The sequence below is a fragment of the Schistocerca americana genome, chromosome 1, assembly GCF_021461395.2.
Source record: "Schistocerca americana isolate TAMUIC-IGC-003095 chromosome 1, iqSchAmer2.1, whole genome shotgun sequence".
NCBI classification, from domain to species: Eukaryota; Metazoa; Arthropoda; class Insecta; order Orthoptera; family Acrididae; genus Schistocerca; species Schistocerca americana.
The window spans coordinates 914,636,258-914,649,082 of NC_060119.1; the positions used below are offsets into that span (position 1 = coordinate 914,636,258).

The window sequence follows — 12,825 nt, forward strand, 5'->3', positions numbered from 1 at the left end:
AACAACAGTGGGTCAATGATGGAACCCTGTGCGATTCCCATTTTAATTTCTCCTCAAACATGTGATTTAGGGTCCTTCTTTGTATTACTCAAACAGTATGGGGTAACTTTCTGCATGCTGTTTCTCAAGTAAGAACCAAACCAAGCATGTACTGCACTATGTATTCCATAGATGATGACTAGAGGAATTTTTGATGTAGAAAACCCAGTACATTATACTGGGCAGCAAATATTCAATGAAACTGCTAACAGCAGCTAGTGTGGCATAAGGAAGCATAATAGATTTACTAATGTACTCAACAGGCACACACAATTTATTACATGGGATCAGCAGTCTTGTTTGCTGACGAATGATTGTAAGAAATACAGAGCAATTTAAATGGTACTTTCACTTGGTGTACTGGATGGCAGTTTCTTCAGATGAGGGTGAAAGCAATACACATACAGCAGTGGAATAGACAAGGGGAGAAGGATGGTAGGTAGTGAGAGAGAGGTCTAGGGAACAGCAGCAGGTGGTTGCAAGGAAGAGGTAGCAGATGCATGGATTCAATTTCAGTGACTGCTGTAGAGGAATTGCTATCTGGAGCCTCCTCCCAAAAAACCAGTACCTCAGAATTATGTAGATGGTAATTGTCTTACAACATATTATTTAGTACCATAATCCTCCTGGCCTCAATCTCCACAAATTCTTTCTTTACACTCACATCCATCCCTACTCCATTACCCATCCTGTACTCACACTCTTTTTTCCACAGTCTCCTTATTCCTCTGTTCAATCCACCCTTTCCAATCTATTCCCCACATCACTGAGTATCACACACCATTCCTGCTGACTGTTGCTAGAATCATCTCACCTATCCTTGTCCTCACAACAGGTGGGTCTCTTTCATTCTGGGGTCTGAGTGACCTGCCCTTCCGTTTTAACCTTCTCCAATATATCCCTGAGCAAAGAGCTATTAGTTAAGACAGTGAGTGTACTTTAATCAGCAGTGCTACATATTTTACTTCCTGAAGGAAAGAGGTCAGCAATTCTGTCACTTAAAATTTTTACTTTTCCTGGGCAAACTTTGCAGTTTGCTACCATTTACACCATCTGAGAATGCCTCACAGGCTGACTCAGATCTTCAACTTTCACCAGTTTGCCTCCCAGCCTTCCAAACTCTGCAAAAGCCCTCTCACAGTCCTGTGAGAGTAGCACTTTCTGAAGAGAGGATGTTATGGTGAGTTTTGCTCATCTGCAATAACAGGGTTGTAGCTGAGCATTAATTCTTTTGCCATGTACTGAGTATCTTCTGGATCTACAGGAGCCTGTGGCAACTAGAAGCATCAAGTAGACCAGTGAGATGTGCATTTAACTTGTCACATACAATCAGAATATAATTGCTGCAAAATTCTTAGTTTTGATTTGTATTGTCCTAATTGGTGCAATATTTTCTACCTAATTTATTTTTTTCAAAAAGCAATAATTTATTTGGATAAAAGTTCTTAGTTTACTACTGTGTCAAATTCAGATAAAATTTATGGTTTTGATGACTGGCTCCATTATCGTCATCAGGGACAAAGTCTGACTGCTGTGAAACTGGCAAGGCTCCCTCTTTTATGATGTCTAAAGAATGGCATCTGATTGGCTGGACTAAGTCATAACATCAAAGAAATGGCATGTACCATGGTGGTAGCTCTACATTCGTAGATTATGTTTGCACTCCGTACCCAACATTTCTGCAACACCACTACTCATACTGGGCATTGAACTAAGAGGAATCTCCACTGTACTATTTCTTTAGCAAGTGCATGCTTCCATGCATTGCTAAGTACGTAGTCAGTGTCTCTATTGAAGTTTTTATTGCACAGTCTGATTTTCACTACTTCTCTAATCACAGAGTCCCATTGTCTGAAGTGTACACCAGACTTCTCATACCTTTGAACATAATCTTGTGTTTATTTAATAGGTTGTGCTCAGCCATTGCTGATTTTTCAAAATTCAGTATGGTAGTGATGTTCAACAAAGTGATCAATAATAGATCATATAGGCTGCCCAAATGATTGCTACCACACTCGCAAGGAATATTATAAATTCTTGATACTTTCATGCTGAGATTATCTTCAATGAGTTGCAACATTTCCGTAATTTTCCTTGTGGGCAGAAGACCATATTGATTCATTGCTTGTTTAAGGCTCAATTTCTCTTACTACTTGTTGCACAGCAGAATGGAAGTTGCACTATGTGTTGGTCCTCCTGGTTTTGTTGAACAATGTCATGTCTTCATTTGATTGATGCCATTGGCCAAATATCACAGACTGAGAACCAATTTCTTCTGAACACAATTGTTAGAGCTTCATCTTGAAACCAAGATGTTTCTTATCCAAAACAGTCCTGGCTCTGTGTGTTAGAGTATTAAGCGTAGTTCTATTTTGAGCTGAGTGGTGGATTTGATAAATGAAATTGTCAAGTCATCCATCTTATTTCTGTCTGAACAACATATTTAAGCAAGGCAACTTGTCATCCTTCTCCTTCTCATTCAGAAATATTATATTCAGTTGCATACCATTCTAATTGTCAATAAATCTATGCAGTGCCTTGCTGTCATATGGCCAAATTAAAAATGTATCAATATGTCTCAAGAAGCAGGACGGGCAGAAATGGGACACTATTCAATGCTTATTCTTCAAAATCCTCCACGAAAGAATTATCTATGGCTGGTTACAGTGGCAAACCCATGGCTATTCCATCATTCATTTGATAGTAATTTCCACTGCACAAAAAAATACATGGTCATCAAGGTGAGCCAAAATAATTTTTAGAATTCAGGAGAGAATATGGCGGAAAATAGTCTTACTGCTTCTCCTACCAGTACTTTAATAAACAGGGATATGAAGTTGAGACTGACCATGATTTCACTTGGGCCTATCGTCTTCTGCTTGATGACATCTACAAAAATCTGACAACTTTTAACATGGTGTCTGCAGTGACCAACTATAGACACCAATAGTTTAGATAAAGACTTTGCCACCCTTTATGAAGAAGGGCCAATAGTAATGATGATTGGTCTAAGTAGTACATCCTCTTTTGAGTATTTCAGACAGATCATATAACTAGTGTGGCTCAGGTGATCTTGCACGAAATTCTTGACAAGTTCATCAGAGAGGCAAGAGTTTTTAAGAACTCCCCTGTCCCCTCGTTTAGTGCCAATGTCATATCTCATTAAAGAATCTGGTAATTGCAGTCCTCCAACAACAGACACACTTTGTTCCGGTAATCAGTAGCATTGAAGATAATTGCTGAAGATAATTGCTGTATTCCCCTTGTTGGCCAGTAAACAACATAATTCTTCATCTTCCTCCAACAATTTCAGTCCTTATCTCTCCACCCTGCTAATATTGAACTTCGGGAGCTTGGCTGACGCTAAAACCCAGCTAGTAGCAACCCTTATCTCATCTTGTGAATCCTGATGAAGATTTCACACTGTGCTTGTCCATTACACTGATAGTGTTGGCAACTGGTAGCATTTGTGGAGATGAAGCAAAATTCAGGCTTTCAGTCCACAGCAAGTTGATGACTTCATCAATTTTCTCATCAGAGTAGTTGATGGCAGTGTGGTGAATGCCACTAGACCCAGTACTTCCTGCCTCTTGATTAAGGCACTCAGATTTATTGGACTGTTTCCCCATTGCCATGCTTAAATTAGTTCATTGATGTGCAGCTTAAGTCATAGCTACACACTGCCGATCCCTTGGTGAGAGAGCTACCAACAAAAATAGATAGCAGTTATACAAAGGGTGAGTATTGGCACAAGCTGGTCCCTTGTATGATGTATTATTTTCCTTATTACAGCATGGCTCATCTTCCATAAAATTCTTTTCACTGCAGCAGTTCTTATGTGATGTTTGACCACGGCGAACTTCAACCCCCATGTCTTGACAGTGTTGTGGAAAAGCCAGGTTACTCACCAGCTGTGACTGTTTTAGATGTAGCTTCTCCAGCTATCGGTGCTGTGCACTATATCCAAATAGGCATGCACAGGGAACTGTTATAACTACGAAGTGTTTCACGATGAAGTACTAAAATAAAAGGTTCGCAGTTTACTTGCTGAGTAAAACTTGGATAAAATCTCAATCTTTTGATGACTGCCTCATCATCATTGTCAGGGGCTAGTACTGCTTATCATGAAACTTTTATGCTCAAATGATGTCATCTAATCGGCTTGTTTACATCATGATGACATCATGGAAGTCAATTCTTGGGCCACAAATTTTCCTTATCTACATTAATAATCTATCAATCACAATTGATAACAGAGCAAAAATAGTAATATTTGCCTACGATACAAGTATCCTCGTAAAACGGCCCAACTCCACAATGCAGGGTACAGCCATGACAGTCTCTACTCAAGTACACAAATGGTTCACTGTGGATAGCCTAACCTTAAATCTTTCAAAAACCAATATGATACAGTTTCTGACAAAAAAAAAAAAATATATATATATATATAGTTCCAGAAATACATGTTAACAATCACAAAATTAATGAAACCACACATACAAAATTCCTTGATATCCAGATAGACAGTCACCTAAGATGGAAAGAACAAATTGATCAGCTGATCAAGAAACTTAGCTCACTGTGCTTTGCACTAATAGCTCTCCATCAGTTAGTGGACAGTGAAATAATGTTGTTGTCATATTTTGCATATTTCCATTCTGTTCTCTCCTATAGCATAATCTTCTGGGGAAATGCTGCAGGTGTTGAAAAAGTCTTCAGAATACCAAAACGAGCAGTGAGACTAATATGTGGGGTCCCTAATGAGGCATCTTGCAGAGGTCACTTCAAATCTCTCAGGATACTTACCATCACAGGTCAGTGTATATACTCACTGAATGTTATTTGTAGCCAATAGTAGGGAATTGTTTCAGAAAAATTGTGACATCCACAACCAAGACACAAGACAGATGAAAAATTTTCACCAAGGCTCTGCAACTCTCACTAAAGTACATAGGGTAGTTACTGAGTCAGGTATAAAGGTCTTCAATAAGTTCCCTATCAATATAAAAAAAAAGGAAATAAATAACGTACAGGTTTTCAAAAGAAAACAAATTATTCATCATTAACAAACTTTCTATAAAATGAATGAATACTTAGAGTTATAAGGTATAAGAGTGGGGGAAACTGCCTAAAAAAGCACTCCCTTAAAGATAAATGTGATGCTGCTACTTGTAGTTTAACTGAAATTGTGGTGATAAAATGTAAATCTATCTATGTCTTTATGAGAAAATGTGAACTCCCATGTATCCACATTCTTGAGCATTCACTTAAACGTCTTCTTAAGGAATGCAGTTAAAATTTGTATTCAATCCAAACCATGACCATGAAGCAAATTTTCCTGTTTATATATGTCAGTAGCATAAAAATATGCACTCTCACTTATTCTACTACTTTAAACAGTCACTTAAACTGTTTTTGGCATAAGGCAGGCTTTAATACTGCATGCAAGTGATTGTTCTTGGAAAATATACAAACTGTGCAATGTGATGTATAAATGTTCATGTACTACTGTATTGTATCAATGGAATTGTCCTATATTACTTGTACACTGGTTGTATAATATGTAATCAGCAGAACCAAATAAATAAATTTTAAAAAAATGTACTAAGGCTGCACCCTCTACATCTGCAGATTATGTTTGCACACTATCTGCTGTTGTTTGCAGTGCCATCAAATGTACTGGGCAGTAAACAATGAGAAGTTTTCCTTGGTTCTCATTCTTTATTAAGTGTGCACTTCATTGTATTCCTAAGTGCACAGCCAGTGGCAGACCACCTAGGCACTTAGCAATGTGTCTAATCAGATGCCATCCTTTGGGTATAAAAGTCAATGCCATTTTCATAACAATCAGACTTTGCCCCTGATGGTAATGATGGAATCAGTCATTAAAAACTTTGGACTTTATCAGGATATGATATGGAAAGTAAACTGAGAAAGTTTTATCTAAAGACTCCAGTGTGAAAGACTTCATAGCCATATTAATTTCCACTATGGGGAGGATGTAGCATGCAGCTTCCATCATCTGGAGAAGCTGTACCTGAAATAGTCACAGCTGCATCATTCTCTCGCTTTCTTACAATGGTGTCATGACAAGGATGTCATACTGAAGTCTGTGTGGTCAAACACTACAGAAGAACTAACAGAACTTTATGGATGATGAACCATGTTTCCATCCAGGAAAGGATATGTCATATGAGGTATGAACTTGAGGCCAGTGCTCTCTCCTTGTATAGCTGCCACCTGCTTCTGTCAGCAGCTCACTCAATGTAGAACTGAGAATGGATAAACATGATTTTAGCTGCATATCGGTGAGCTAATTTAAGCAAAGCAGTGGGAAAATGCTCCAATGAAGTTTAGTGCCTTAACTGTGAACAAGAAACTGCTGGGTCCAGCAGCATTCACTGCATTGTCATCAACTTCTCTAACAAGGAACTTGATGAAGCCATCATCTCAATGCTTTGTAAAGTCCTGCATTTTGCTCCAACTCCACAAACACTGCCAGTTGCTGAGACTATCAGTGGAGTGAACTAGCAGTGCAGCATCTTCCTCAGGAGACAGCAGATGAGAAAAGGCTTAACACCACCCAGATGTTAGTGAATGACAAGCCCCATAAGTCCAATAATAGAAGGGCAGAGAGACACGGACTGAAATTATTGGATAACAATGAAGAACTGGTTATCTTTTCAGCTGAAAACTGGAATACCATGGTTATTAATGCAATTGCTTATCAGAACAACATGTGCCTAGTACCAGAGGACAGCATTTACCAAATTCTGAAACAAGATATCAAATCAACACTGAGCTGAAAAATGGTAAGTTATTAAAGATTTGTGCCTCTCTGATGAACTTGTAAAGAATTTGAGGCCAAGAGAATCTAGGCCACACAGGTTGTATGGTCTGCCTAAAATACACAAAGAGGGTGTACCATTCAGAAAATTCATAATTGGCTACTGTAGACATTATATCAAAAATTCTCAAATTTTTGGGGATGTCATCAAGAAAATTAGAACAGGTATCCCTGCAGCATCTCTTCAACTATTTCCTCAATACATAGACTCTCATACCTTCACTCATTGTTCGACTTCAAGGAGGCATTGCTGTTTTGGTAGTCCACTTGCTCTCTGTATTTTGTTCAGATTTACCCTCATTATTGTGCTGTTGGTCAGATTGTCATTTTGGTTGTTTCTGTGGTTATTATTCTGGTTTTGATTATGCTGATTACTGTGGCTATTTTTCTAGTATGATTCTTGTAAGTCATAAAGAAAGAATACTGAAAACTGTGTTTTCAATGAGGGGCAGGAGATTAAGAACTTATCCAAACACAATTCTGATGAAATACCCCAGTGAAAAGTTTTTGATGGTGTTCAGTGTTTAACATGTAAAAAATGTTTAAGTTAAAACAAAGGTAGTAATCTTGCTCGAAATTTTACTCCTTGAAGTAGCACGTAGGTGTTACTCTCAGGGTAAATGATGCTTTTCAATGGATAACTTAAAATAATAGGTCAAGAGTTGCCTGAATCATCAAGTATTAAAGAAGAGTTTAACTGCATCGTATGCAGTATGCTTATAATTAGCAAAAGCTCAGAAATGCTTCAGCAATGGCATACTCGTGATATATGTCCAGCAGAAATAGTCAAAGTTCTTGGTTATAATGATGCTGCTGAATATTTTAAAATAGCTCCTTTTATGAAAAATTGCAAAAAATTGAATTCTCGATATGAGATGTAGCATAAAAAGGAAACTAAATTTAATTGCAACTGTCAATATTATTCTTTATGTATAGACAAGTGTCATTTCCTGAGTTTCTGCAAATTGAAACAGCAATACAAGAAAGTAAAATCTAATACTGATGAAGTCGGCAATGAGTTTTGCAGCTGTGTTAACATTTTTAAGTCTCTAGAACTGGATATCATTTTCCCTTAATCATCCAATGAATATAAGCCATGGAAGTGTTGGAACTGGTCTTCAAAAAGATGGGTGCAGTTTGCAAAATGATCTATTCATGCTATTCAGAATGGAAAAGAGATGCTGCAATTTTTGAAGTCACACCACAGGATCGCTACCCAAAACTCAGAGACTCAGCTGTTAAATAAAATCTTTTTTTTTTTTTTTTTTTTTTTAGTTTAACACACATTTGTGAATACCTTTTCTTCAATGAAGTACATTAAATCTGCTCATAGAATTAAGTGAACAATGAGTCATTTGAACAAAAGCTTCATTCTGCCACAATCCAAAGTGAAATGAATATTGGAGAACTTGTCAAGACCAAACAAATAAAACTAGTCTCAGTATTTAAATATCTCATTAATGTAAGTACAAGAGTTTGAGATGAGCAACTTAATAAAAAATGAAAGTTCTAGTAGTTTATATCTTATGAGATTTACATGTAGAGACTAGGCAGAGCTCATGATCCACAATGACTGACAGTCATCCCTGCAATTGACCAGGAAGGCTATGTGAGGGTTGGGACAGTATGTATGACTAAAGTTGGAGGGGGAACACTCACTGGAAAGAAATGACTTTGTGAAGTCTGGTAAGAATGGTATGAATCCAAATATAAGAATTATGGTGAATATGGAGAAGGATGGGATGTTGCCTTTCTTAGATATGCTGGTTGAACAGTAAGCAGATGGATGACTTAGCTATTCTATGTATCAAAAACTGATACATATAGACTTGCATCTCAGTGGTCATAGCTTCCACCACCCACTTCATTAAGACAGAGTACATAGCTTACCACCCAATGTGAGTGATAGCATTGCAAACAATGTTGAACAGAGAGCAAAAACATGATATATGGACATAGAGAGTGTCATCTCAGTATCAGCCATTTCCTTGATATCATGTCATAATCTATGATATGCAATGATGGGATTAAAAGTGGGAGCCTTGTCAATTTCATGATAGTCAGAATTAGTCCCCAATGAGGATGATGCAGGCAGTCATTGAGAGCTTAGGATTTTATCCAAAGTGTACATGCAAATAAATTGAGAATTTTTTATCCAAGGGCTCTGTCGTGAAAGACTTCATAGCCAGCATTAATTTATTGTGGTCACCAGCTTCTCATTTTCCTACTTTCAACCATTTATGGGATTTTTGCCATTTATTCTCTGAATTATGTACATATTCTAATCATTTAGTCCATATTTCTCTCATGTAAATCTGACACCGTGCATAAAAGTTTATCCTTTTTCTACTTGTGTACCAACAAGATTTCTTTATATGTATGCAGTATCAAAAATAATTTGAATCCCAAGAGATACAATATACCTCAATTCAAAACATGCCTATTATTGATATTTTTTGGCTGGTTATACAGGAAGACAGTAGGCATAGGCAATCACAAGCTGAGAAATGCAGTCTCCATCTGGAAAAGAAGTGACAACAGTGTGGAAAGAATAGATTGCTGCTCACTACATAGACAAGGTGTCGTGGTACAGATGTCAGAATGAGAAAGACTACTAAAATATTTAAGCTTTCAGATAAAGTCCTTCTTCGGAAATAGCACAGTTCACACACAAATGGCCATTGTCTCCAAGCGCTGGGAACCCAGCACCCAGAGTCAGTGGCTGTGTGTGGGTGAGTTGTGCTTGTAAGAATGTGTGTGTGTGTGTGTGTGTGTGTGTGTGTGTGTGTGTGTGTGTGTTTCTTTTTTTTTTTTTTTTTTTCCGGGAGAAGGACTTTGTCCAAAAGCTTAAATATTTTAGGAGCTATTTTCATTGTGCCCATCTGTGATTTAATGCCTACTCTACAAGGTGAGCAGCAAGCTATACTTTCCATTTTGTTGCTATTCCATCCTGAACTTTTCATTTTTTGGGAAAGAGAGGGGAAAAGGAATGATCAAGGAATCATAGGAATAAAATTCATGATGACAGAATAGTAAGTGTACTGTAAAATAAAGTGTCAGGAAGAGACTACAACCAAATATTTTAAAATATAATACAAGTATTAACCATTCTATGCCAGATGAGGAAAAGTCAAATCACACTAAAGATATCACTGTTATAGATTGTTTGGTGAAACAATTATTTCAAGAAATGAGAAGGGCAGATTATTTTATGAGTCACAGAGTATATGAGTTTACTAAATGTGGTATTCAGTTGGGATATTACAACAGTAAGACGTATGAAAAATAATTCTGGATTGGATTTATAAAAAATTAGAAAAGTACAGATCTGTAAGGTAATCACCTGCAAAGCAGTCCCATTCTGAAGCCACACATTTAGCCCAGTGTTGTTTCTACTGCACGAAGCATTTTTAGAAGTCATCTTCGGAAATAGGGGACAGCTCCCTCAGCAGATTCTGGTGTATCTCTTGATATCTTTCTCTTTCCCAATGGTTGTTGTTTCTCAGGGAGAGGAAAAGATCACTGGATGCAGGATCTGGCAGAAAAAGTGGCTGCTGGAACTCTGGAAAGTGGTTCTTAGGGGGAAATTTCTGCCCATGTTGTGTTGCATGGGCAGATGCGTTGCCATGGCTGAGTTGCTGGTCACTGTTCTCATGCATAGCCACCATTTTGTGGCAATCTGCTCTCCTCAAACGCTGCAAAATCTGACAGTAGCACATCTTGTAGAGTGTCTGTGCTGATGTAGTGCAATAATGATGCACAATTCCCTTATGATTGCAAAAAAACAAAAAGAAAAAATACAATTCAGTGGGCCTCCCAGGGGTATATTACTCTTAATACTTTAAATATCATGTATAAAATGTGTATGTTACTCATAAATAGTGCATCAATAGAACAATTCTCCCCATAGACTGTCTGCAATCCTCAGTAAGCGTGTTGCACTTTGCTACAAGTTTCTATTGAAACAAAATTATGAACTGGTATGTTTATTAGGTTCAAATGTGTAAGCATAATACACAACTGTAAACCAATATGAAAAGTGAAGATGATTGAATCATGGCAGGTAGCACTAACATGATTCAGTCTGTGATAGCAACAGCCTGTATCACCATTATCAATGCTTGGAAATTATGTTCCCTTTTCTTGCAGAATGTTAAAAAAGGAAAACATTTTAAGGGGGATAAAGAAATGTTGTGGCATCAAATAGAACAATAAACTCATGTTACTGAAAATTATCTCATTATGCGGCTTATAAGATAATCCATTTATGATGTCAAGAATCTGAAGGAATAAAATGGTTCAATGATTTGTATACATTTACGACAACAATGATTGAGGGTTCATTTAAAACTATAGCCATTTTCTCCCGCAATAGACAGCTACTGCAATTGTGTAGTGTATGATAGAATATGTAATATTAACTCCTTCCCGTTCTATTCCTAGGTGCCATCCAAGAGCAACGACTGTCACTATGCCTCAGCATAAGCCTTGTATACCTCAAATTTTATTTAGGGAGTTTTAGCTATTTTGTGTATTCTTCAGATTTTGGAATCAGTTTGAGTAGAGAATGGATGGAAATAAATTTTTTGTAAAGTTTACTTAATTACAATACTGATTTTAGAAGATCACCTATTTTCAACCAGGATTACATTCCTGTCTCTGCTCAGGCACAAGTAATCGGTGATGTCATAGCGTCCATATGACCATAAGGATTCCTTTCATAATGTTCACTGTTTTGAAAGTTAGGGTCTATTTGTTGTCATTAGTGGGTTGCTCATATTATTAACATAAAGACTTTGCCTGATAAAGCTTCCTTATTTTGAATTTTGTATGCTTCTTGGGGAATGATCAGATGGTTCATACTGATAGGTCATGTCCAATACCTTCTCTTTTCCTTGCTCATAATGAATATTTGTAATTTGAGCTAAATTCTTGTATTATATCCACATTATTATTGGTATTGTTTTCATCCTGATGTTTCATAGCACCATGTTTTATTATCTGTTTTGTTTTCTGTCAATAATTTGGTGCATGGTTCTAACTGAATACAAATTATGTACAAACAAATAAAATGTTTGCCACCGTCACACAAACTTTTATCTCTAGCGTCTGTCCTGAATATCTGTGTCTCCCATTCTATATTATTGACAGACTGAAAGCTTGCTATCCTGCTATAAAAATAGAGAAATTTATTAATTACAATTTTGATACTTTTTTCATAAATATTCATTAATGTGATGCTGAAGGCTGATAGAAGCAACCAAGCTATGTATGGCCCACCTTAGCTTCACCCAGAAAATTTTGATTTCTATATTGTTATTTATCCAGATACTCAAGACTGAATTATCTATACTGATAAATATGGCATCATCATTGGTATTTAGTAGTTTCTTTAAGATATACTTTAATCAAATTATGGCTTCACTGTTAGTTATTTCTGTTTGCAACCAACTTCTCACTCCAGTTATTGTGTTATCATTTCTACTATAAAAATGTGGGGAAGTTCTGGTTGAAAGTAACGAATTATTTAGGAATAAAGAAATGACTCACTGAGGGCAAAAGTGCTGTGTTGTCGATAGTCACACAAACAAAAGGTACAGAGTTTTGCTTTGCTAGCTTTCGGAATGAAATTCTTTTCTCAGTTTATAGGAGATACATGTGCACGTGTGTGTGTGCATGTTTCTCCTACCATTTGAGAAAGAAATTTCATTCCAAAAGGTAGCATAGTAAAGCTCTGTACCTTCTGTTTGTGAGTCTGTTGATGACACACTGCCCCTACCTTTCAGTGAGTCATCTCTTTATTCCTAAATAAAACTGTGGGTAATTTTTTAGCTAATGCTGCATGTTCCAACTGTAAATTAGTATCAAATTTACATTTATTTCTCTCTTTCACTTTGATCTGCAAGGATTTGTATTCTTGTCAATAATTAATTCAAAAC

The 12,825-nt window shown here is 36.9% G+C and overlaps 1 protein-coding gene across 3 annotated transcripts in view; it reads right to left on the reverse strand.

Moving 5' to 3' along the window:
- LOC124615279 (lipid storage droplets surface-binding protein 1) overlaps positions 1-12,825 on the reverse strand; it is a 205,490-nt gene that overhangs the window by 15,835 nt on the left and 176,830 nt on the right. For 2 of the 3 annotated variants that reach the window (XM_047143048.1, XM_047143038.1), the window contains exon 8: positions 10,230-10,653. The exons of the other annotated variant lie outside the window; for it this stretch is intronic. In XM_047143048.1, coding sequence (XP_046999004.1) covers positions 10,297-10,653 — 357 coding nt within the window. In that variant the 3' untranslated portion in view covers positions 10,230-10,296. The remainder of the gene's footprint in view (positions 1-10,229; positions 10,654-12,825) is intronic. 3 annotated transcript variants of the gene reach the window in all.